Raw genomic sequence first — 25,052 nt, 5'->3', positions numbered from 1 at the left:
CAACAAAATGCTAGGGATCAGTGAGGTTGCCTACACCTGTAGATATACCAGTGGACATGTAATCTCCATGGCTGTTAGACTGAATTAGGAATCAAATGTTCACTAGAATATCTACAGGTTCCTTGTTTCACTACTTTATACCTAAAATTCCTATTTTTCCTCTTGTATTGTTATTGCTAGTGAAGACACAACACTGCTTCATGTTTGACAACAAATGCACTAGCCCAGTCACCACCTGTATCTTCCAATACACACACACACACACACACACACACACACACACACACACACACACACACACACACACACACACACACACACACACACACACACACACACACACACACACAGCAAACAGATAAATGAGACACCTGTGCACTACTCAGGTGCTAGGAGTCAGTGCAGACAAATCCTGGACTAGCAAGCATTAGTTTCCTCCAGTTAACACCAGGTAGTCAGGTATTCATTGATGTTACAGTTGGGTGGGGTGCTTGCCTGCTTCCCCAGTTGACATTAGGTCCCAATTTAACAGCTGGGCAGACTGGAGCAATGTGAGTACTTACTTGCTCAAGGAAACAACTGGGAATAATGGGACATTGAACCTGATTACCAGGCTGGAGCTCTAGCCACTTGGCATGCACTCACGAACACAATTATAGACACTTGAAGCCTTTGGGTACCATGCTAACATGATCACGCCTACCCAGTGAACAAGCACTGATGTATGTATGCTACTCAGGTGTTGTGAGTCATGGATCAAGACTAATTCATGTCTCACAGGTGAACCTGACTGATAAACTATTTAGCATACTCAATAGCAGTATGATGAAAGTGATAACTTAAAAGGGTTATCATCACTAACGTTCCACCTGTATTGTAGTTACACCAAAGCCACGGTTTGGTTACCTGATGTATAGCCCTCAATATGTTCACATATTATCACACAATACCTACTAGGTTGTTATAGCATACACGTGATAAGTATGCCCACAGCAGGATTCAAATTTTAATATTAATATACAACATTACCCTAACTCATTCAGGTCCCAGTAAATACCATTTAACATCTTGACACTGTAGAAGACATTATCAAGTAGTCTAACTTTATATGGTTTACACTATTAAAGTTCAAGCATGGTCAAAGGCACATCACAACATTGTGACTGGTGTACAATACGTCATAAACTGACCCTTCAAATCCGGCTTAGTACATCTCTTCACTAATCTCACAGAGTCCTTAGCGAACTGGCGGACCGGATCAACCAATGTTACTACTTGCTCCATTTCGTGTGAGTACAAACGTCTATTGTGGTTATATCACGTGATTACAATAAACCAATACCACAATCGAATCATCATATAACAGCCAGGTCTTTACCTCTAGCAGACTGCTCTACTGCGTGATGGCTGATTTGAAATCCCTACGGGATCACATGAACGCTGCTAAGCTTGCTGCCTATATCATTCCCACCGAAGATGCTCATCAGGTGCGCGCGTGATCAGTTAACATGCTAACAACCCTGCCAACATTTAGAGTGAGTACATCGCGGACTGTGATAAGAGGCGGCAATTTATTAGCGGGTTTACCGGTAGTGCTGGTAAGTGGTTCTATTTAATGATCACCCGTTATCCTAATTAATGCGCAGGCACTGCAGTAGTTACTGCAGACAAGGCATTACTATGGACTGATGGGCGTTACCACTTGCAGGCTGAAGCTCAGCTGGACCACAGTTGGACATTGATGAAGGCAGGCCTACCAAATACACCCACATTGGAAGAGTGGCTAGCTAAGGTGGGATCATATGATCACCTTCCATTACCGTGGTAATGATTGTAGGAGTTAACAGCAGAAGATCATGTTGGAATTGACCCATCACTAGTATCAGCAGGTAGTGGGTATTATATGGAATGTACTGTCATGGTGTGTTGTGTATTATGCAGAATTATTTGAGAAATATGACAAGGTGATAACCCCCCAGGGAGGAAGGGGGTGACACTGATGCACATTTCCACAGGCATTATCAAAGGCTACCATTGCTATAGTTGCCATTAGTGAGAACCTTGTTGACAAAGCGTGGATTAACAGGCCACAACGTCCCCTAAACCCCACCATGATACACCCACTACAATATTCTGGTATGTGCTAGTCATGTGAGATCATGTGGTGTAGCTCATGTGATCCAGGCAAGTCATGGGTAGACAAAGTTAAAGAGGTGCGGGTCACCATGGAGAAGGAGGAAGCTATAGCAGTGGTAGTAACAGCACTAGATGAAGTAGCTTGTATGCCAATTGTTTGGTAGACATCATAACATATGACATTGACTGTAGGGGTGCTGAATTTACGAGGTTCGGATGTCACATACAATCCAGTGTTCTTTGCCTACGTCATTATCACCATGGATGATGTGAGGTGAGGTCATTGAGTCATGCGATCTCCATGGTGGAATATATGATCTTTCCTTTAGGCTCTTCATTGATCAATCAAAGTTAGACCATGCCTCCAAGGATCACCTGATGCTTGGCAAGGAGGGTGGGGTCAAGGTGTACAATTATAATGAGGTCATCATTCATGTGACTAATTTAACCAATCAAAATGCAGCTGGCAAAATATGGGTATGTAAAACAAGCTGTAATAGATCACTTCATCAATCAGATTACAGATTAGTAAGAAGTCAAGTTACTCCATTTTGCAAGTCGTACCACAAGTGAGGTCACCATCACTATGGTAACCAATGTTGTTATGGTGACATGATAGAACCGGCTGTTCACCAAGTTAACCCCGATAGCGTTGATGAAGGTAAGGTCATATAAAATATGTCATGGTAACTGAGCTACCCTGCTGATGGTGATAGGCTATTAAGAATGAGATTGAGATTACCGGCATGAGGAATGCTCATGTGAGGTCACATGATTGATGTCATTGTACTTATTAAGATCAACAGATACGGGATGCTGTGGCAATGTGTAAATACTTCGCCTGGCTGGAGAGAGAGGTTCCCAAGGGTAACTTGACTGAGTTATCTGCTGCTCATCAATTAGAATTGTACCGCAAGTTAGTATGTATTAATTTTTGCGGTAGCAATAAGGGAGTCATCATATAACTAGACAGAGAGTTTGAAATGTATGGGGCCAGACAAGTTGGGTACTGTTTGACAAATTTACCATGCAGCTAACAAAGATTTAACCTTCACGTACTGTAGCTCCATTGTTTTCATTCGTATAAGTACCAACCAGCATTTATATGCTACTGAATGTTTCAGTGGGGCATGGCTTGTGTTTTATTTTAAGTAACTGGTGAATACTGGCTATAATAGTGTGAACAAAGTGATGTGTTAAAGGTGACATTTCAATGTTAACACTACCATATTTAACCATGTCACCAGACTGATAGCTATTTGACCCTTGTGTATTCTAAATCAAAAGGTGGCTATATGGTATTTGTGCTGTATGTTCTGTCAGAGTATTTGACGAAGCTGTGTAGATAATTCTATCATTGCCTGTAACACTAACTGTGTTATTGAGGTAATCTTATTATATACGGTTACATTTTTTCGTGTTCTCAGGGAACTGGATGATTTTGTTTCTTTGAGTTTTGACACCATTTCCTCCAGTGGACCTAATGGAGCTGTGATACACTATAAGTGGGTGTGGCTACCCTATACTGCATTTTATTGGCTATTTTAATATCCATAGGCCCACCCCTGAGACAGACCGTTCGCTGTGCATTGAGGAACTGTACCTGTGTGACTCTGGGGCACAATACAGGTGCCGGTCATGTTGTTTAAGTATAGGTTGAATGTGGGGGGGAAAGATCTTAGGCTGTTGGGCACTTGCCTAGATTACAAGTTGTCTGTGGATCAAGTCACCAACCCTAGTCTGGATTTTTTTTCTGCAATCAAAAGTTTTTAATATCAAACTCTAACTATTCCTGTGATTACAGCTCTGCCCTTTCTGCAGGGATGGTACAACTGACATCACTCGTGTGATGCACTTTGGAAACCCTACTTCTTTCCAGAAGGAGTGTCACACTCGAGTACTGAAGGGTCACATTGCTCTGTGTACCGCCATCTTTCCTAACAAAACTGGAGGTGTGTTACGAGTAGTTTCTTTAGCCACGCCAGTTCTTATGTGTTGAGTGAACATGAGAAAACTGTCTGGTAACCTTCATTAGTATTTGTTGACACTACTAATATTCTAGTAGAACAGCACAATGATCCAGCACCACTGGAGATAGAATAACTGTTGCTAGGGGTGCATGTCAGTCACTAAATGTTTCAGCTACAAACACTAGTAAAGGTTACTGAATGGTTTTTCACCATCCTCACATGAACAACTGGCTGGTTAGCAAGATTAATGTGTAGAGGGTGTGTCTATGATGTAATGAACCCATTTGCAGGTCACCGATTGGATGCTTTTGCTCGTTCATCATTATGGGATGCTGGTCTGGATTATCTCCATGGCACTGGCCATGGAGTGGGCTCCTTCCTTAATGTGCATGAAGGTATGCCACATCCCTCATGAAGAACCACACCCACTCTGTTTTGTGCAGGACCTCAAGGAGTTGGACCAAGGGAATACCCTGAACCTCTACAGGCTGGGATGGTTATTTCTGATGGTGAGCTCTATTTAGTAGATGTACAGTGAGACCTCTGTACCAGTTCTATCACAATAGTGAATTTGTTAAAGCTCATTTCACAAACTTCATTACAACTACTCTAATAGAGTGTACAATTATCACCAGCTGACAAAATACTCCAGTAGAACAATCTGCCGCTGATAATCGTTACTCTTGATTGAGGGCATAATGCACCAAGTGTTGAGAAAACCTTACAGGAAGCCAGGAACATGTCTGCCATGCCTCAGTAAATTGTAGACTAATACAATTGTTTGCCTTATTTTGTCAGATTTCCTTTTTAACGTAAGGGACCTGTTGAGCAAAACCCCTACTTTTTTCATAATTCTGTTGTTGAGATAAATGCCATTGAAATACTTCAAGTAAAAATGCATGCTACTTAAATAATTTAATGTGTTTTAATCGCTTCTGTAAATGATGAGGGAAGACTTAAATTTACCAATGGACTCACCTCTTTGTGGAAGATAAGAATATCTTTGTTTATTTTCTATACTGTGAACCAAACACGAGGTAAATGTGTTATATTGCGCTAAAACATAACTTTATCGTCGTCATTTCTAAGCTTGAACAGCCTTCTTGCTTAATAGCATGGGTGTATTTAGGCCAAAAACTATACCTTGATGAATGCCCCAGTTGAATAACACATGTCCCAACTCTGTAGCCCATTGTGATCGAGACTTGCGTATGATCAATAAAACAAGCACCTGTAATTTTTCGTGTATAGACCCTGTACAAATATTGATTGTTTTGCTCTTCTTGTTGTCTATCTCTATAACTCCAAAAGCACATACCAGATACGGCTGAAACTTTAAAAGCCCATTTGGTTTCCCCTCTAGACAGCAAAGTTTGAGGAAAATACAAATTTTCACTTAGCGGGTCACATTATTTAGAGGTCATTTTAATCTGTCATTCATTTCCAGGAACTTGTCATCCTCCTTAGGGCAATACTTTTAGTTTACGATACACTTTGAGACCAGATTTGTTAGGACCAAATTCTTTATGGACATTGTTTTGTAATTGTTCCTAATTATTGTTAAGCGAGGTTTTCATTGTCTCTTAACAACAGAACCTGGTTTCTATGAAGATGGACAGTTTGGTGTTCGTATTGAGAATGTGGTGCTGATAAAAGAGGCAGACACTAAATATCATCATAAGGGAACCACCTTCCTCACCATGGAACCTGTTACCTTGGTAATGATCTATGATCATGTGATCTCATTAGCTGCACCTTGTTCTACCATAGGTTCCCATACAACAGAAGATGATTGCATTTGAGCTATTAACTGATCAAGAGGTGGGTATGGCTAACTGTGTTGCATAGCACCAGCCCCTCCCCCTTTCTTTAGCTGCAGTGGCTCAATGACTACCATAGCCTGTGCCTGGATACTGTGGGACCATTACTAGAGCAACAAGGATGCAAGGAAGCACTCCAGTGGCTCCGTAAAGAGACCCAACTTGTGGGATAGAACAACAATGCCATATATGGACAATTGCTATATACATAGGAATATTATCATGTCATTGAATTTTGTACATTTCTATGCTACAATATAAGTTGTTATACAGTACCAGATCACTTTCATGGCTTAGGCATGGCAAATGAAGTTTTTAATAACAATAATATTTAGCCACCCTTAAGGTGGCGCTGAAGTAATTATGTGAAGCCGTACAATGCCCATTTGTCACTATTAAAATTAGCCCACGTGCTTAATTAGCTATTTTAGGGTGGTGGAGAACTCTGCTTGTGAACCATGTAGTCTACATTTAAAGGGTTCTTATGATAGTCTTTAATGTTGTAGCTTAGCATGCCAAGTTCCGTGAAATCACCCGCTTTAATTTCGTGGCTATTAAACTCTGAACTTACGAGCCGATTTTAAAAATAACTCACCCCAGAAACAACCTAGCGCTAAGCCGCCTTGGCTCTTATGGTTTCTCACCTTATAGAACAACTCTATGGAATCCTTTTTAACGATAACAACGTGGGAACTGGTTAAAATGCAAACCCGCATTTTTCAACAAGTGATATCACGCCCGTCAACAGCGAATCGCGAAAAATCTTTCCATAGCCCTGTAAAGAAACGCTTCACCAGTGCCTCTGCCAAATTTTGAGAGTCTATGGTAAGTAAATATGGAGTTATTTCACGAATTGTGGGACAGTGTAACTGGCCAGGGCGCGCTCCGTAAAGCAGTAATCACGCGATGACAGCTGGTGTTGTTCGCTGTGAGGTTACCAGAGTTTTGACAAGGCGATGAAGTCAGTACGTGAATATCGTTACTTGTATCAGCAATAGTAGCCTGACAGTCTGATAAAGCTGGTTCTTTCAATATTTCGAAGCGCTTCGCTTTGTTCTATTAGTTTTCCGTGTTTTTCGTGCATGACCACAAACGTGATGTCCCATTGGCCTTGTAAGGCTTCATTTGATTACTTCAGCGCCACCTTAAGGACATACATAACTATTGAACAGGACTTGTTGACCATTAGACATGTGCCTATCAAAAAAACTAGACTCCAGCACATACAAGTCTCCATTAAGACAATGACAAGATAACACTTTCTAAAATGTTGGAGAGAATACCTTAAATGTCTCCCAGCTTAATTAACTAGATATCGTTACTATAATTATTTTATACTAGTGAAACCTCTCTAACCAACTGTTTGTCAACATCATATCATTTTAGTATCAGATTACAGTTTTATGCATTCTTTTTTTATTATTTACTAATAGAACTGCTGTACATGTTACTGTTGTGAAGCATCTTCTAATTGTTGTGTAATATCAGTTTGTTGCTGTGGCAACTGACCCAAAAGATCTGATTGGCTAGTTACAGGAGGTGTAGTTGATTGTTTAAATTGCTGATATGAAGGGTCGTGTGATGCTGTATCCAATGGCAATGGGTCAGATGATTCAAATTCCATTGATTCTTGTCCTGTTGTCATAGCAATGTCTGGAATCACATGATCTTCAGTAGGGATCACCTGATCTCCACTTGGCATCACCTGATCCTCAGCTGGCTGGTCAGGAAAACTGAGAGGGAACATTTGATTGGACGAATCTTCTTCTGCAAGACCAGCTACATCATCCACAAGACCAGCCACATCCTCCACTGATGGCAGCAAGTCATCTTGTGCATGCTCACCATCCAACTCCCCTTCCTGTAATGATGGAATTACATCATCTAATTGTGGGAGTGTATCATCATCATCTTGATCAGCTACACCCACTAGTGGAGCAGCCACACCTTCTCCAGTAGTCACCCCTCCCACTGAATGCTCTCCTCCAGTGGCTATACTTGTACTACTAACAGTTGTGGGATCACTTGTAGTAGTGCTAATAGTCATATCTCCACTAGTAGTAGCCACACCCCCTCCAGTAGCTGCAACAGTATCTCCTGTATTAGCAGTAATAGGTTTAGCAGTTGGCACTACAAACTGTCTCTTCACTGCTGAAGGTGTCAGTGGTAGAGGGGTCTGGGGTGTGAGGGCGGTCGGTGACCGTGACTCTAATAGTTTCATTTGTTCCTTTTGAAAATGCTGTCTGTCACTTAACAACCGCTGCCTCTGCATCTCCAGCTGTAGTGGTGGTCATGGTAACATAACATGGGTAAGGCAAGACACTTACGGCCAATCGTTCCTGATCTACTATGGCTTCTAACTCCTCGAAGTGTTTCAGCTTGATCTCAAGTTTCTTCATTTGCGTCTCCACTAGCAATGCTACCAAGCTTTTGATTTTCCGTTCCTCTACTGTTGCTAGGTGCTATAGTAGTCATGGTAACTAGACAACCCCAACATAGTCTTGCTAGCCGGCATGAGAAAAACTGTCTGATAACTAACCTCTACCAGTTTTAGTGGCCAGCCAATCAAACAGTTGATATTACTTGGGATGCAAACAATGTAATTAAGGACATGTATCATTTCTGTAAGTCACAGTGCCATCTGCCAGCAAAACTCTAGCAAAGGTAACCAGACATCTTCTATTTACCATGCCATACCAGCTAGCTAGCAAGACTGCCCTCAACACACCCACCTTGGCCTTAATAGCAGCTGAGGCCAGAGCAGCTGCAGCTGCTGATTTAACCGTACCATCTCCATCCTGTTCTGTGGGCGTGGCCTCATCTTTCATGGTTTCATCTTTTTCATCATCATCTCCGTCCTTAGGCTGCTGTTGTTTGAAGCTGCCAGGTAACTCATCCTTCATATTAGTGTACTCCTCTACGAAAAAGAAGCCAATGAGAATATGACATAAGATTTATGAATCTAGGGTACCAGGCATGAGGCCAAGTATTTATCATTAAGTTAGTTCAGCACAGTCATGATATCAGGAAAACATCAACCACAGGAGTCATATATATTTATCTAAAATAGACCTGGGTTCAAACAAAGCCTGTACAAACCTAGATTAGTTATACAGTCATCAAATTTACATCCAAGTCCATGGATCCCGTACCAATAAGTGCAAGGTCACATGCAATGCAAAGTGCTTTCACCTGAAACTACTGCAGGGACTGGTAGACACTGAGGAAACAAACACTCAGGATGCAGGCTCTTTTAAATATCAGGTCTAAAATCATATAAGCTTTATTTATGATGAATACAGTGCAGACTTTGAATATAGTGAAGGTACTAAGTTTAGTACCCATAATGGTCCTAGGGCCTATTATAAGTATGTACAGGTTGAGCTGGATCTTGAAAACAGCTAAAACTTAAAAGTGGATTTTTTCTCAAGAAGGTGTCAACAACAGAGACGTATGGTTTGGTTCCATTATAAGTTTGGGAGAGGGCTGTAATGGACACTACGTATGGTTTGGTTCCATTATAAGTTTGGGAGAGGGCTGTAATGGACACTACACTTTTATGGCTTCCACACAGGAAATGTGTGGTGGAATTTTGATTGGCCATCAGACATTTGAACGAAAAGATTAAGAAACATTTTTAGCGGCTCAAGCAGTACTACAAATGAGCCAAATTTCAAGATTGTCTGTAATTGTTTCCAAGAGCTATTAAATGTTTTTGAGGATCCAGCTGAACACGTACACACTATAGTATGTTCACGTTGAGCTGAATCCTGAAAAACAGCTAAAAATTAAAAGTGGATTTTTTCTCAACCGAGTTAACATTTCAGCTAACCAGATGATTATTGGTAACAGCAAAGGTGTCAACAACAGACATGTACGGTTTGGCTCCATTACTTATATGGGTTCCCCATAGGATATGTATTGTGAAAATTTGATTGGCCATAAATATTATGTCAAACATTTGAACAAAAAGATTTTGAAATATTTTTAGCGGATCAAGCAGTACTACAAATGAGCCAAATTTCAAGATCGTGTGTAATTGCATCCATGAGTTATTAAATGTTTTTGAGGATTCAGCTCAACGTGAACATACCATATAAGGGGGGACACATGATGACATGGTCACTTACGAAGAGCAGCTTTAGCTGCAGCAGCGGCAACACGAGGGTCAACAACAGATGCCAGGAATGCAACGGTGGACATAATCGGATTGCCTGATTGGCTGAATGGCACAGGTTGATACTGTAGGGGACCTAGGTGGGTGTGGCTAGTAATGACATCATCATTATGTAACTGACCTAAATTAGTTTCATCCAAATAAGAATCTTGTATAGGTAACTTGAGGAAGTGTAACACACACTCGTCCTGTGACCGTGATGACACATGCTCAGCAACCTTGTTCCAATCGTCACGGTGCATCTCCATGCCCTCTAGCAGTTTGAGTGTCTCCTGCTCTGTCCATGGCTTAATGTCATTGGATAAATATTGATCAGCTTTCAACCTGTGGTGGGTGTGGCTAGGAAGAATGGATACTATTGCACAAACTACTAACCCAAAATTGGAGGGATCTCCATCAGACGCTGTCTCCTTGGCAACAGTGGCATCACTATTGGACATGTTTAACAGTTGTTGGGATGGTCCCTACACGACAGGGTAATCCCCACATGTCTGCATCACATCATCACTGACCTGTGCAGCCTTAAAGGGAAGTGGCTGCACTCCAGTGGGTGTGTCAGCCATCAAATGGAAGTGTGCGGTGGGTGGGGGCCCCATAGAGTGAGGGTGTCCATCAGCTTGATAGTTTATCAGTCCCCATTGCTCCAGTAAGCCATGTACCCTGCAAGAGGATAAAGTAATTACCACATACTGCAGACCAGCCACACCCCTCACCTCAATATTCCACAAACATCACCAGTCAAGTTCCTGCGACAAGCAGTAACTGTCAGATACTCAGAAGGGTTCAGTCTGTATGTATCCACCATGAAGTTACGATATGCCATGTACCTATGGAACCCAAAGTATTTTAGTCACCACAACCACAATGATATCAAAGTTGCTCACATTTCAGGAGTCTTGGACCGGTTTTGGGCACTGAAGAATTCTGGCACTGCCTGTTTCTCGATTGCATGCACACCATTGTAATCAAACCAACTGGAATAGCTTGGGATGATCACATGATGCGCCTGAGGGGTGACCAGGTGTTCCTTCAATAAATCGTTAGATGATTTCGAGGGTGTGGTTTCTTGCTGAGGTTGATGCTGGGTGGGTGGGGCACTAGTAGCTGCAGAGCCTTGTGTGGGTGTGACTAATTGTGGTGCTTGAGGCTCAGTAGGTGTGTCCTCAAGTGGATCACCTGAGCTACTTCCTAATGATTCTAACTGGATTACATGACCTGTTGGTTGAACTACAAAAGGGAAGAAATCAGCCAATTAAAAACCAAGATGATGTCAACATACCATCTTCAGTGGGAATAGCTGGCTCAACTTGTGGTTGGGTGGGTGGGGCTGGGGGAAGTCCCTCTTCTCTACAAAATGACATCATGGATAATGAATTAAGCATCTTATTATTCATACTCGTAATCAGCATCATCCTCTTTGATCTTCCGCCTCACTGCTGCCCTAAAAAGGAAGTAAAGCAATAAATTCATGAGAAGCAATGCAAACCTCTTCCTTTTGCGAGCTCCAGGCTGGGGTGAAGGTGATCTAGCTCTCTTACGAGTTGGAGCACCTTCAGGTGCCTTAATACATCGTCGACTGGTCAACCCTGGGGGAATGATTAACATGGAGATTGGATCACACACTCCAACATACCAAGATAAGGTGCAGTAAAGCGGTAATCATTTTGATTGGCTGAATCAGTCAACACCTGATAATCCAGCTCACTCATCCACTCATTAAATCGCTCACAATCCAACAACCACTGGGCATTAACCTGTACATAGCAAGGGGAGCAATTGTAGAGTGGTCATGTTTACCCGAGCCCTCATTATTAACTCTAGGCCATCTGGTCTGTTTTTAAAGTCAATATTCCAGTAGGACCCTCAAGAAGACTAAAGCCTGGGAGGACTGGTAAATAAAAAGATTTCGTGATACCTAAATAATTCACCGAGATCTAAGTTATGACACTTTCAATGTTGGGACAACTTAGGCAAGAAGATGTAACAAATTTTTTTTTGTCCCTATTAGGTTTTTCTACTGTGTCCCTAACTTGGGCTGTCCCAAGAGTTCACTTTACACTGCTTACCATCCATTTTTTGGGAGGTTCTGCTGCAGGCTCTGGAGCCCCGCCCACTTCACTGGCAGGTACCCAGCAATCATAGCTATCAGGATAGTATACCCAGTGAACTAGCATGTGTTTGCCCTTTTGTGCTAGCGGACACATGTATTCCTCTGCAAAACAAAAAGGGAGTAGCTAGACATTATGTGATGCAATGACACTAACCATCAGGATTAGTGGGTGGTGGTGGTTTAGGATATATCACATGAGATGCATCATCACGGGAATCCACCAGTATACCCTGTAGATCACATGATCACAGTTACACATCACACGATCTTTTACTAACAGAATGAGCCTTAACGATGTCAGTCAGCTGTCCCCTGAGGGCATGGTCTACACTGTTGTCAAATGCCACCATTGGAGGGGACCAGATCTTGTGCTGTAATTAGAGTGATGAAGGTGAGATGTGGTTTATAATACGCTCATCGTAATTGGTAGCGATCTGAAGTGTCAATGTTGAATTAGTTCCAACATTGCTTTGAGATCACAAAACGAATGATGAAATGTCACCAACCTACACTTACTAATATAGCTGCCAGTAAAATAAAAGAAAGGACTAAAATGGACACATGGACACAACAGTACATCCACCACTACAACTTTACAAGTCCCCATCACCAGCTACATACACAGTTATGCCCATTCACCTGTAGCAGGATACGATGTATACTCATAAACAATTCCATATTACGGTCCATTCTTGATGGATGATGAAAATCAAACCGTCGCCATGACTGCTCTGACTTCACCTGATAGGCTGTTGCTAGGATATGACACAAAGCCCCGCCCTCCTCGTAGTCATGGAACAGCTTCACCTAACAGTGATCACATGATCCAGGATAACATGATAAAATAAACTGACAGGTAATTTAGTGAGGGGGCGGTTCTTTGAGTGATGTCCAAACACCTCATCTTGAAATTGTAGTAGTGAACAAGCGAGTGTTGCTAGGGCTTTGTTGCTAGGTGGATCTGCCTGTGTGTACTGGTCGTAATTCTGCAGTAGCCACAATCTGATTGGTTCAAACTGCCCAACTGTATCAGATTGCTCATAATACTTCACATCCGGAGCTCCTGACCTTCTTCGAAGGGCAGCCATGTTTGTGGTTGCTATGGTGAGACTATCACATCACTACTATTACCACATAAATCCTCAGACAAAACTGTACTGTGACAAACGTGTGATGGTACATGTGTGTGTTTGTGTGTGACCCACTTGAAATATGGTGCATGTACCATGTATATTACATGCAGTTTACTTAAACTTACATGACTTCCTAAACATGCATATACTGTCAGTCTATTGAGCGTATGAACAAAACTAAAATGTCAATATCTATCTACTCAACACCTGGTGGTGAGGTGAACTTGTAATGCACTATCATGTATTTTTGTGTTTTACAAACATTGAAAAAATTGGTAAAACAAGTGCAAACACCTTGGCAAGCATTTAACTTCCAAATTGCATGCACGCTTATTGACAAGGTAAGGTAAGCGAAAGCAGAAAACTGTGTCTCTGTGTGTCATTAGCTACATTGGGCTTCTAGGCCAAACTCACAAAGTGTCAGACTACAGGTTACTTTATAACTGGAAGTGACATCGTGTGAAGAACTCAAGACATGAGCCCTGGGTAACATTTATCAACAGCATGCATACTTTAGTGATACTTCATTAACTCATATTTTGAATAAAAGTGCATGAGCCCATCAAATGATTGAGAGCTTAATGCATGTGATAACTGGGTGTCTCATGGTTGGTCTGAATGGTGTGAAATTAGGAAGCACAAATGCCCTGATTCATCTGTATATCATGCAAATTCAGCCAGGCTACACTCTACACTATATGGTAGCCAATTAATGGTTCCAGCACTAAACTGTAAGTAATCACCACAACTATACTATATCTCAATTAAAGCGCACCAATGCTTTAAAAACAACTTCGTACACACACGAGATTAGAGTTACAGCACATACAACTCAAAAATACACACCAAGGTCCATAACTAACCTCTATTGTAGTAAGGGGATCACTCTCGCTTTGATCTTCGGATACTGACCACCGCCAGGATATTATCTACGGATATTGATATTTTCCCGCGCAGTACCGCGAGATGGATGTAGGGGACGTGACGGCACCAGATCGAACACCATCAACAGTTAGGGATAATGTGGGCGAGCGATGTCAAAAATTGTTCCAAGAGTTTCTGGAGAAGTAAGCTTTATGCGATACCACACCCTCAGCTGACCACGTGTACGTTGTCGCTACAGTTTCACAACTGAACAAGGAGCAGTGAAATACCTGGATAGCGCTCAGGCACTAGCTAAACACCACGAGCGGAATACAATGACCGTGTCATTTACAGACCTGGATTCTCACAGCGGTGAATTAGCTAATCGTGTATTGGAGAATTACTTTAGGTGTGTTCGTACGTCTGTGTGTATTACTGCATGGTTATCGTGTGTTGTGCAGAGTGTACCCATTCCTGTGTCGAGCCGTGAGAAATTTTGTGTTAGATCACACAGACAAGCCAATTGCAGCCAATCAGGAGCTTTATGTAGCTTTTGATGATGTTCCTGCAAAACACAAGTAAGCCCTGCCTGTGAGAAGCCACATCTCACTATGATTGCTACAGGTTAAGGGAGCTGTCCATGGCCAAACTGGGTGGTTTGTTACGTATCAGTGGTCATGTGATCCGTAGTCATCCTGTACATCCAGAACTTGTTAGGGGCACGTTCATGTGTTTACAGTGTCAAACTATTGTTAGGGATGTCCCCCAGCAGTTTAAGTATTCACAGGTTAGTAGATTGTTGTGTTCATCTCATGTGATCCCTGATGATGTCACACAGCCAATAGCTTGCAGTAATCCAGTGTGTACCAATCGTCAGAAGTTTGTGCTCAATAATGATGCATCAAAGTTTGTGGATTTTCAGAAAGTTCGTATCCAGGAAACCCAACAAGAGTTGCCGAGGGGAAGTATCCCTAGAAGGTCAGTAATGTTGTCACAGAAACCATTTGTGTATGGCATCAAGAGAATTTGATTGGCCATTTTCAAACAACATGTTGATGTTATGCTACTTCTAAAAGCCAGGCACCCAGATAATGTTACCCCTTGATAGCTAAATAATCAACTGTATACTGAACAAAAGCCTGGGCGTTTATTTCTTATACATTTGTGAACCAGCTGAAAAATCTTGTTGCAGGTTGCAGTAGTTATAGTAGTTGTAGTAAGGCTCTTCTACAAATTACGCTATTGTAATCTTGTACTACCCCTTGTATTAAGGTAGCATCCTCTGGCCTTTGTTTAGGACCTTTGAATATGGCTTTTATAAGAGGAAATACGGTATGTATAAAATATAGTTATTCATAAATACCATACAATCAGCTATTTAGTTAATATTGTAATTATAGCTACTTGTAAATTTTTCAGTTATTATAACTGAAATCAATTGCATTGTTATGCACTCAAATTAACCTAAAATTTATGTACAGAAGTGCACGTGTCTAACTGTATATACATAGTCTGTCTATCTATTGTGTTTCCTTACATTAGACGAAACCATTTTCATTCGTGTACAAAGGGAAAACTCCCCTTTTCAACTTTAGGAGACGTGCTATGAGGCCTGCTACATTGTTTTTCAGTCATTAAATACCATCCACTCTTCTTTCTTCAGTGTTGTGTGTTCTTTCTTCAGCACTACAGATTACCTGATTTCCCATCTCTATCAACTGATTGTGGTTGGGGTTGCTAGGTGTACAAGGGCTCTGTCTGCTTGAGAGTAACCAATGAAAAGGTAGTACATAGAGTCTGTAGAGAGTCGAGCTGATCACTACACCCATATTTCAAACCAACCACATCAGAGCAAGGTTTATCTGTGCGGATGTTTAATACAGACTTCGTTTAGCCTTTAATTCTTATATGCTCACCATCTAATGGTTTTGTCTACATTGGTGCATATACAGACAACATAACTGTGTACAGTGATAGGTACATAAACTTGTGTTTTTGGAAACCAGGCATGTAGCCGGCTGTATCGTGTAAAAATTAAGCACCAGTATAGCAAAATATAGCTGCCACATAATCTTGGTAGTTTTTGCTTGAAAATGACCATATAGTCTCTCCACTAATTTAACGGCCTTATAATTACTTAAAGAGTTTTTGCAATATTACTATGCATTTTATTCTTAACAAAAATGTAACCACAACAATTAATTGACTTCCCTAATTAAGCTACTCTCATCAGTGACCAGTCGGGGGGAGGGAGACAGCGCACACAAAAGTTTGTTCTGTTCCACTCCGGTTCCAGTTATTACAACTTGCCTTACCAGTGTGCAGTTGTTAACACATCACATGGAATCCCTTAGACTCACACAGAACCATTAATTGGGTGGGGGGTTCTGAGGTTTCCAGAAACTGGTCAAGTCTATTCAGGCAATTAAAATTGATTTGCTTGATAACTTCTATTGGAGTTGCTAAACTGACTACTTTATTAGAGCATTTAATTCCCTAGCCAAACAAACTGAGATAGATTTTGCTTCCCATAATAGTCATATATAAATAATTACCTGGTTGTTGTGACAGTTTGGAGGTGGTCTTAAGAGGAGAGATGGTAGACAAGGCACAGCCTGGTGATCGTTGTGATTTTATCGGTACTCTAATAGTGGTACCTGATGTGGCCCAGCTGCAGACTGCAGGTAGTGATATCATATTATGTCATATGATGTCAGTGACACCCTCACAGTGGCAAGGGCAGAGACATCAGCAAGACTGAAAGGTGCAGAGGGATATGAACAGGAAGGAGTTAGCGGGTTAAAAGCCCTTGGGGTACGTGATCTTGGCTACAAAGTGGCCTTCTTGGCTTGTAATGTACTACAGAATCAAAACAAGGTGAGCTATTATTAGAGTGTGGTCGCCTAGTAACAGTTGCTATACAGGAGTTATCATCAGAAGATCTCACGGTTGATAAGGTGCAGTCATTACTGAGCCCGAAGGATTGCCAACAGATGAATGCCATGGTACGCGACAGCAATCTTTACCAGAACCTTGTCCAATCCATGTTCCCTACTATACATGGTAAGGCGAATTACCTTGTGTGAAGTTTGTAAGCCTTCATCTCCTCATTAGGCAATGATGAGTGTAAGAGAGGAATATTACTGATGTTGTTTGGAGGTGTTCCCAAAATTACAATGGAAAAAACGACCCTCAGGGGTGATATTAATGTGTGTATAGTCGGAGATCCTAGTACAGCGAAGAGTCAGCTACTGAAGTGAGATCATTTAATCTCCACATGTGACCACTCCTCCCTCCCCCCTACAGGCAGGTGGAACAGTTTAGCCCAAGGGCAGTGTATACAAGTGGTAAGGCTTCCAGTGCAGCTGGACTGACGGCGGCAGTTGTTAGAGATGAGGAAAGTCACGAGTTTGTAATTGAAGCTGGAGCATTGATGTTGGCAGATAATGTGAGTTATGTGATCTCGCTATTGTGTTTGTGGGTAGAGAAAACTGGTTTTTATTATCCATACACTTTGTGTGTGTGTGTGTGTGTGTGTGTGTGTGTGTGTGTGTGTGTGTGTGTGTGTGTGTGTGTGTGTGTGTGTGTGTGTGTGTGTGTGTGTGTGTGTGTGTGTGTGTGTGTGTGTGTGTGTGTGTCACAAGTGTTCAGTTAAGTGAGTTTCGTTTGGATAACTGCTAGTCATTCATATTTGTACGCAGATCTCTGCCTGCCTGACCGCAGTTGCAAGGCTGGAGATCAAATGAAGCAGCACACGGCCACCATTTTTACACCACAATAGCAAACCCACCAGTGGCATGTGCCTTTTGGAGTGTGTGCCTTCTGCACCTTGTCTTTCCTAATCAGGCTGGTCATTGTCTTCTTCATGCAATGAAACCATATTGAGGTGTTAATTTTCTGTATCAACATTTTCCTTGAGCAGCATATTTAGATGCCACGAAACTATTTAAAGCGCTTGTGCTTGGTAGGTACTTGTAACTTCATGACCATGCCCATTGTTAACAATGATTGAATGTGCGGAGATCACTTCTCTATATATGTGAACACATTGACCACACCCATTATTATTGGTGTAACTGTATTTATAATGCTAGCACAGTGAAAATATGAAATAGTGACATCTCCTGGTAGATGAAAGGCTGACTCAAGATATTCTAATACAGCAGTCACCCTAATAGAACAGTCATGTGTATGGCTGTATGCTTTAACAAAAAAAATTGATGTACTACTTTAGACACCATGCAGCTAGCTAACTCATCTGGAATTAAATCCAACTATGTATTATTATTTTATTGTTATAACAAATAGGGTTTTTGGTTGTGCAATAATACATTTGTTATTAGTGTGTAATTCTTGTATTTCGTAATTCATGAAATTTTTGTAATTCTTTTAATTACGTTGCTGTGCACTGCTAAGGAAGCACTTGTTAAACAAACCGCTACCAACATATTATGCACAGAAGTATCTTCTAAACTTTTTTTATAGTTTGACTATCGTGTTTTTTCCCACAAATTCTCTCGACAAAGCCTCAAAGCTGATCTTCATTTTTGTTCATGTACGTAAGGGATACGCCCCCTTTCAACTTGAAGGGATAAGCTATTTCTAGCAGTCTACGAGGCCTGCACCATTGTTTTTCAGTTAAACGCCTGTAAAACCCCGAAGGGAAGGTAATTCACAAAGTCTGAGGAGAATCGCTACACCCGTATTTCAAACCGCCAAAAAAGAAACCACCTCAGAGCAAAGTTTACCTGTGCAGAAGTTTAATACAGACTTTGCTTTTACTTCTTACGTAAAAGCTGCTTTTACTGTTATTTAACGATTTTGCTCACGTGGGTGCAACTGTGGACAAACATAGATAGGTAGATAGGCGCGTGCGCGCGCGCACACACACACACACACACACACACACTTTTACGAAAATAATTTCAATAAACCAGGTGCACAAAGGCTGGCTGTGGGTGCACACCTGGTTTTATAAAAAGATTTAGTATACTTGAGAATTGTTACTTTAAAAATGAAGTAGGGATCCAACCAATAAAATGTAGTGAAACAAGAGATGAATGATGGTATTACAGCATAGCTTTGTGTGAAAATCGCTACTTTGGCATTGAACAAAATAATTGTTATAACATGCCAATGTAAGGATTTTCTCACAGAGCTATGCTGTAATACCATCATTCATCTCTTGTTTCACTACTTTTTATCGCTTGGATCCCTACCTCATTTTAAAATTAATATACTAGTAGGATTATATTGCATGGCTTGTAACAGTTTAGAAGCATGAGATTGGAGCCTCTTCAAATTTGATAGTGAAGGGGTTGCACACTTGCTGATATTCTAATAAAACAGCATTCACTCAAAGTCCTACTGCTATATACACATTTTATTGTGGCATTCTTACCCATGTCTGGTGACTCCTGCTACTAGTTGATATTGTTAGGGTGTGTGTTGTATTGATGAGTTTGACAAGATGGACCAGAAAGATCAAGTTGCCATTCATGAGAGTATGGAACAACAAACTATATCCATTACTAAAGCTGGTGTCAAGGTAATAGATGGTTACAATGGTGATGGTGTCATCAATAACTTGTTGCTAGGCAACATTGAATGCTCGTACATCAATATTGGCGGCAGCTAATCCGATTGGTGGTTGCTATGACCGCACCAAGTCTCTGAAGGTATACTTTACTACCTCACGGTGTAGTCATTATTGTAACTATGACAACAGCAAAACATAGCCCTCAGTGCTCCTTTATTGTCAAGATTTGATTTGTTCTTTATTTTGATTGATGAGTGTAATGAGGTGGGTGCATCTTTCATGTATTATAAGATCATGTGATGCCACAGGTCACTGATTATGCCATAGCACGACGTATTGTTGACCTCCATAGTGACCGTAAAGAGTTCCTTGATAGGCCGTACTCAGTGGTATGATTACTAATGGCTTCTAATGATATGTCCTAATTATACCCCATATTAGGAAGATATTCAGAAATACTTGATGTATGCTAGACTGTTTAAACCAAAGGTGAGTGTTGCACAGTACTAGCCACACCCCTTGCTAGCCCCACCTGCCTCCAGATCAGCAGTTCTAGTGCAGAGTACATCATTGATCTTTACAAGAGGTTACGTCAGAGAGATGCATCAGGTGATCTCATGTGATGGTAATGATGACATCATCACATGTTGTAGGCGTGTCCCGGTCAGCATGGAGGATCACAGTACGACAACTAGAGAGTATGGTCAGGTTATCAGAGGCCATGGCCAGACTGCATTGTAAAGATGAGGTATGTCTGTCTGTCCCCTTTCACTACCTATTTGAGGGAAACATGATAATCATATTTTATTTAATACACTCTTATATTTGATGTTGGTACTAGTGAGTGTTTCTTACTCTCAAATTTTAGTAAAAATCATCACAAAATGTCATAAACAGTATGTACGTATGTTCCCTACTATAGATGCATCATTTTGTTAATTATATATTATACATTGGAAATTTCAGCAGTATTGTTCTGTTGGCTATCAGAGGAGGTTTCTGGACATGTTGTTTATATATAATCTTCCTATGGGAATGCCAGAAACTGTAGAGTATTTCTTGTCAGCAGTCATTTGTGTATAATACTGAGTGCTTGTCACAGGTGGAGCCTAAACATGTCAAGGAAGCATACAGGCTATTGAGTACATCAATTATTAGAGTGGAGACCCCGGATATCAACTTTGATGAGCCAGCACCAGGTATGACCAATGATTGCACTCAAACTTGAGGGTGTGGCTGGTCTAGCTCCTGTAGATGAGAGCAGCACAGCTGAAGCCCCACCAACACCTGCTCTGCCCACTAAACCTGCACGCATCACTTACGAGGAATACAAGACAATAGCTAACATGTTGATATGGCAACTACAACAGTCAGAAGAGGAAGGAAGTGGGATGCGTCGTAGTGATGTCATCAGCTGGTACATCAAGGAGGTAGAAGGTGAGATCATATAATTATATAGTCTGTGGGAGTTAGTTAGTTATGGTTGGGCAATGGTCTACTATGGTTAGGTTTAGTGATAACACCAGGGGCATGTTTCTGGTCCTCTACACGTAGGAAAAGCAATTGTGCAATCATACAAAACTGCATGCTTCAATAAAATTAATGCTGTTGAAACGTTTATTGGTCTTGCAAACATTCTTGTCACTACACAATGTTTTATCATATGTGGCAATGCCAAATACAGTCAAAAGCACTGGAGAAAGCAAGCAAGCCACAGCAATAGTATCAGCCAGTAATAACCAGCCTGGTCACTGTTGAATTTTATAAGATAACTTACTGGGACTAGAAGCAGGCACTTAGAGCAGAATTATATGATTGGTAGCAGGTAGTTTGGGCAGTGAGAAATAATAATAAATAGCAATCTCAATAATAAAGTCCAATGGGATGAAAACCACTATCAAAACACTCTAATAGAACATTCATTGTACAGGCAGAGTCTACCATGGGTAATATATTATGGACTCTTGGTAATATGTAAACTTTCTGTGTATTGACTATCAATCCTTGTCTGTCGTAACATTGAATATGACCACTATAGATGGCTTTAACAAGGTGTGGCACTATCATTTTTGCATAACAATCCGAATTTGTGTAAGGCAAAAGGATAGGGAAAATCAATGTAGGGCAAATGTCATTGAAGTGTTTCTGAGCACTGCAATACTGCATAAAGTAATCACTACCCGAAATACAAACCTTGTAGTCATACTTTAGGAATTGCTGAAAAAATATTTTAATGGGAGTTTATGAACATGAAATTACCTCCTAAAAACTTGAAACATCTGAAGATAACTTATTTTACCATGCCCAAGTATAGTAGTGATTTTAATCCTCCATTTTTATTGTTGCCTGATTGATAAGTTCCAGTTGTTGTTTTTTGCCCTACAAAAATGGTAGCATGCACCACGTTTTTATGACCACACACCTCTTTGTTAAACATGTCTATATTTGAGGGACAGTTCAACCATTAGATAGTGAATATGAACACCCATAAAACTTGTAACTGTACCTATTGCATAGAGCTCAACATCTACCCTGACTGTAGAAATGATTAATGGATAGTTACTCAAAAAGTTTGTGGCAGTGGTTGTACATCTAAAAATTGGTTGCATGTGTTTATGTAGAGATTATGTTTGCACAATCATCCCCTCAGGTGACATTGAAAGTGTGGAACAACTTGCTGATAAGAGAATGTTGGTGGAGAAGATCATTGATCGACTGATGCATCATGTGAGCACAATACATTGGTTAGTGTGAGGTACAAGGATATGAGTAATATCTTGAATTGTTTCAAATGATAGGAAGGCATGCATAACAGCCTAGAATGTTTCTGGCCAAAAAGTGCTGTACCTCACACTTAGCCTTACACTACCATTATATGGTGTGATTATGTGAGTGTGTATAGGATCATATCTTGTTGCCGTTGGTGATGGAGAAGGAAGGATCACTTGATCAACAGGAGGGATCAAAAGATGCTGAAGATGAAGATCCATATTTGGTTGTACATCCAAACTATGTTACTGACTAGACACACCCTCCACCATGTTCACTTAGTAATGAAATAATATTGTTGTATACATGATATGACGTAGTGCCTAAATAGTGCAGCTACTATTTGAGTAGTGACCACTTTAGACTGTCCTTTGCTTGTTGTAGTGCCTGTAATGATCACCATTGCCATAGCAACGTGTAACATACGTTACAATTAGGCTGGAAGTGTCCTAATTGGACTCTTAACAATTGAACAACCATTTAACTAGTCACCATACAACAAACCTAACCCTAAGGTTCCATTGGTATTAAGAGTGCAAGAACCAGTAACACTTCCAGCCACACCCACTCACTTGCACAACTGACTGCTCTGAGAATGATGTATCATCAAACTACACAAAAACAAATTACATGTCATGTCAAGAAACACCTCTCACCACCTTGATTGCTATACGTTGTAGGATCACTCCTGGATCTGTCTCCAAGACTACCCTGTATGGAAGGCATAGCTTTGTCATGTGACTACCATGAGCCACACCCACTTACCCTCCATCTATGATCTCATCAATGATCAACATCAAGGCATCAAGGTGGTCAAACAGTGATCTCTTCTCGACATGACGTCTCAACACCTGACTAACTGTGTCATACAGGGCTGTCAGGACACTCATCAACATCAACTGGAATTGATTGGATTTCACAATAATTAATGGGAAGAGGAAATTACTATACAACACAAACAGTGCAGGGACTACAGGAACAGTAGGAGACAGGTCGGCATGATAGCATGGAACAAAAAAACAACATAATTTTGTCAAATTATCTTCTATCAAACTGTAGTACTGTTTAAGTAGGATCCCGCTAAAATGCCGCGTGGGGTTCCTGTATTGCTTATTGCTCGTTAGGTTTTTAATGCTGTATTTCATGTTAGATGGACTAATATTATTCATAAAGGTGATTTTTGTGGCGTAAGATGTCTCTAGGATGATTTTTGAAGGCAATGTAGAAATCTTGAGTTATTAATCGTTTTTGAGGATCCAGCTCATAGAATATGTAGTGAACCTTGGAGAGAACAAGGACCTCACTTTGAAGGCACACTCAAGCAAGTCTTAATGGCCCTGATTTTGGTGAGCTGAACCTCAGAGTTAAAGTCGTTAGACCTATGTTACAGGGTTTACAAGCCAGAAGGAGTCCTTTTCAAGTTACTTTGCCTCACAAAGAAAAGGAGAGTGGGGGCACCACTGAAGGAGTGCTTCTTTGGGGAATTTCCAGGGGACAATGGTGGAATGCCTCCGAAAGTATGAGGAAAGGACTCGTGAGCTTCAGCAGAACACTTGGGATACATCTGACCCCCTGTTCCTGTCATATGTCAAATCCCACAAGCCGGTTACATTCCAGAGGATTGCCCATTGGCTGAAAGATCTTTTACAACTGGAAGGAGTGGACGGTAGCATTTACTCGGCTCATTCTGTCAGGGGAGCTTGTACTTCAGCGGCACTGGCCAAAGGTGTACATCTGACTGATATTTAGTCTATGGCAGACTGGAGTAGGGATTCTACCTTCAAAACACTTTACTGATGCCCTATGTCTGATGATGGCTATGCCAAGAAACTTTTAAGCTGAACTGCATTTAGATTGTGTTTTCACATGAGTTTCTATTGTGTTCAGCAATGCATTATGTTGTACCTGCTGTGTGCTTATAGCGAATCTCAGCTTCAGCTCATAGATGGGTCTGAGCAAAATAAACAAAATTGGGAATGTGTCATATTTAGGTTATGTATGGGTACAAATAGTGCTACAGGAAAATTCATGCGGTAGGTTAACCCACTGGGTAAGTTCCATGTGTTTTGGTTGAGTCCACTTGCTAAGAATCACAATGGGATAAGAGCTTTAAAATCTACCAGTGTTACATGAACGAATCTCTCAAAATAATAATGCTCGACTTGACAAGGGCCTAAAGTTAAATCGTAATTATATGAGTGAGATGAGTGAATGTAACACTGCCCTAGGCCCTCCCACCCTGTCGCAGTGTTACATTCATACTATTGTCAGCAGGATTCTTATAAAGTGGCACATGTGTTGTTTTCCTCCTAATGTGTCAAAGCAGGTACTTGAGATGCACGCTGGGATTTATAGGAGCAGCCGCATTGTGGACCTTTCTTCTATTTTGTGTTATAGACAATATTGTGTAGCTGTGAAATGCTGTATTGTGTATGCCTTACAAGGAAATACCAGTGTTACATTCAATCATCTCACTTACGATTTATGATTAAACTTCAGGCCCTCATATTGTGATTGCCCAGAAGGGGTAAGTG

The 25,052-nt window shown here is 41.0% G+C and overlaps 4 protein-coding genes across 5 annotated transcripts in view; 2 read left to right on the top strand and 2 right to left on the bottom strand.

The window, feature by feature from the left end:
* Positions 1-1,336: 1,336 nt before the first annotated feature.
* Positions 1,337-6,201, top strand: LOC136268530 (xaa-Pro aminopeptidase 1-like). The gene is made up of 21 exons (XM_066063893.1): positions 1,337-1,487; positions 1,535-1,598; positions 1,647-1,792; positions 1,838-1,889; positions 1,942-1,964; positions 2,016-2,136; positions 2,185-2,280; positions 2,329-2,410; positions 2,466-2,613; positions 2,661-2,705; positions 2,756-2,797; positions 2,853-2,897; positions 2,943-3,052; positions 3,564-3,641; positions 3,694-3,765; positions 3,958-4,088; positions 4,397-4,501; positions 4,550-4,615; positions 5,700-5,824; positions 5,877-5,927; positions 5,980-6,201. Exons 1-21 carry the CDS (start codon positions 1,404-1,406, stop codon positions 6,097-6,099), a joined length of 1,806 nt encoding a protein of 601 aa, XP_065919965.1. The 5' UTR covers positions 1,337-1,403; the 3' UTR covers positions 6,100-6,201.
* Positions 6,202-7,286: 1,085 nt separating this feature from the next.
* On the bottom strand, positions 7,287-14,362 carry LOC136268517 (SWI/SNF complex subunit SMARCC2-like). 2 transcript variants are annotated; one of them, XM_066063876.1, is made up of 19 exons: positions 14,210-14,362; positions 13,068-13,323; positions 12,853-13,020; positions 12,492-12,584; positions 12,368-12,443; positions 12,170-12,315; positions 11,737-11,857; positions 11,590-11,689; positions 11,500-11,544; positions 11,383-11,450; positions 10,988-11,330; positions 10,817-10,930; positions 10,616-10,763; positions 10,479-10,567; positions 10,225-10,427; positions 10,057-10,179; positions 8,659-8,843; positions 8,254-8,388; positions 7,287-8,204 (listed from the first exon to the last, which is right to left on the bottom strand). In XM_066063876.1, the coding sequence occupies exons 2-19, from the start codon at positions 13,299-13,301 to the stop codon at positions 7,374-7,376; spliced, it is 3,222 nt and encodes a 1,073-aa protein (XP_065919948.1). In that variant the 5' UTR covers positions 13,302-13,323; positions 14,210-14,362; the 3' UTR covers positions 7,287-7,373. The 2 variants fall into 2 exon arrangements, with proteins under 2 accessions (XP_065919948.1, XP_065919949.1); XM_066063877.1 differs by having other exon boundaries at positions 13,068-13,312; positions 14,210-14,276.
* LOC136268524 (zygotic DNA replication licensing factor mcm6-B-like) lies at positions 14,254-22,828 on the top strand. The gene is made up of 21 exons (XM_066063888.1): positions 14,254-14,413; positions 14,470-14,619; positions 14,672-14,788; positions 14,835-14,997; positions 15,049-15,188; positions 16,782-16,894; positions 16,942-17,087; positions 17,135-17,273; positions 17,325-17,466; positions 17,517-17,658; positions 19,651-19,758; positions 19,808-19,888; positions 19,939-20,013; positions 20,058-20,138; positions 20,191-20,238; positions 20,292-20,358; positions 20,403-20,497; positions 20,852-20,948; positions 20,995-21,186; positions 22,400-22,476; positions 22,652-22,828. Exons 1-21 carry the CDS (start codon positions 14,313-14,315, stop codon positions 22,772-22,774), a joined length of 2,397 nt encoding a protein of 798 aa, XP_065919960.1. The 5' UTR covers positions 14,254-14,312; the 3' UTR covers positions 22,775-22,828.
* Positions 22,792-25,052, bottom strand: part of LOC136268542 (coatomer subunit zeta-1-like) — a 12,841-nt gene continuing 10,580 nt past the window's right edge. Inside the window, exons 5-8 of the mRNA XM_066063917.1 lie at positions 23,284-23,417; positions 23,178-23,229; positions 23,091-23,129; positions 22,792-22,905 (exon numbers count right to left, since the gene is read on the bottom strand). Of these exons, the coding sequence (XP_065919989.1) occupies positions 22,858-22,905; positions 23,091-23,129; positions 23,178-23,229; positions 23,284-23,417 (273 nt within the window). The 3' untranslated portion in view covers positions 22,792-22,857. The remainder of the gene's footprint in view (positions 22,906-23,090; positions 23,130-23,177; positions 23,230-23,283; positions 23,418-25,052) is intronic.

Source organism: Dysidea avara, chromosome 10 (assembly GCF_963678975.1).
Source record: "Dysidea avara chromosome 10, odDysAvar1.4, whole genome shotgun sequence".
Lineage (NCBI taxonomy): Eukaryota > Metazoa > Porifera > Demospongiae > Dictyoceratida > Dysideidae > Dysidea > Dysidea avara.
Note: the sequence above shows the minus strand (reverse complement) of the source record. Positions and strands in the feature narration are given on the sequence as shown.

Bases quoted from the DNA above. Each gene is read 5' to 3' on its own strand.
- LOC136268517 (XM_066063876.1), bottom strand. From the start codon at position 13,301: ATGGCTGCCCTTCGAAGAAGGTCAGGAGCTCCGGATGTGAAGTATTAT. The intron at 12,585-12,852 runs GTGAATGGGCAT...CTCTAATTACAG, and splicing joins TACATCGTATCCTGCTACAG to CACAAGATCTGGTCCCCTCC. The intron at 8,844-10,056 runs GTAAGTGACCAT...TCTTTTTCGTAG, and splicing joins TGCAGCTAAAGCTGCTCTTC to AGGAGTACACTAATATGAAG.
- LOC136268524 (XM_066063888.1), top strand. From the start codon at position 14,313: ATGGATGTAGGGGACGTGACGGCACCAGATCGAACACCATCAACAGTT. The intron at 19,759-19,807 runs GTAATAGATGGT...ACTTGTTGCTAG, and splicing joins TTACTAAAGCTGGTGTCAAG to GCAACATTGAATGCTCGTAC. The intron at 20,014-20,057 runs GTGGGTGCATCT...GTGATGCCACAG, and splicing joins TGATTGATGAGTGTAATGAG to GTCACTGATTATGCCATAGC.
- LOC136268530 (XM_066063893.1), top strand. From the start codon at position 1,404: ATGGCTGATTTGAAATCCCTACGGGATCACATGAACGCTGCTAAGCTT. The intron at 2,706-2,755 runs GTGAGGTCACCA...GTGACATGATAG, and splicing joins TTTTGCAAGTCGTACCACAA to AACCGGCTGTTCACCAAGTT. The intron at 5,928-5,979 runs GTGGGTATGGCT...CCCTTTCTTTAG, and splicing joins AGCTATTAACTGATCAAGAG to CTGCAGTGGCTCAATGACTA.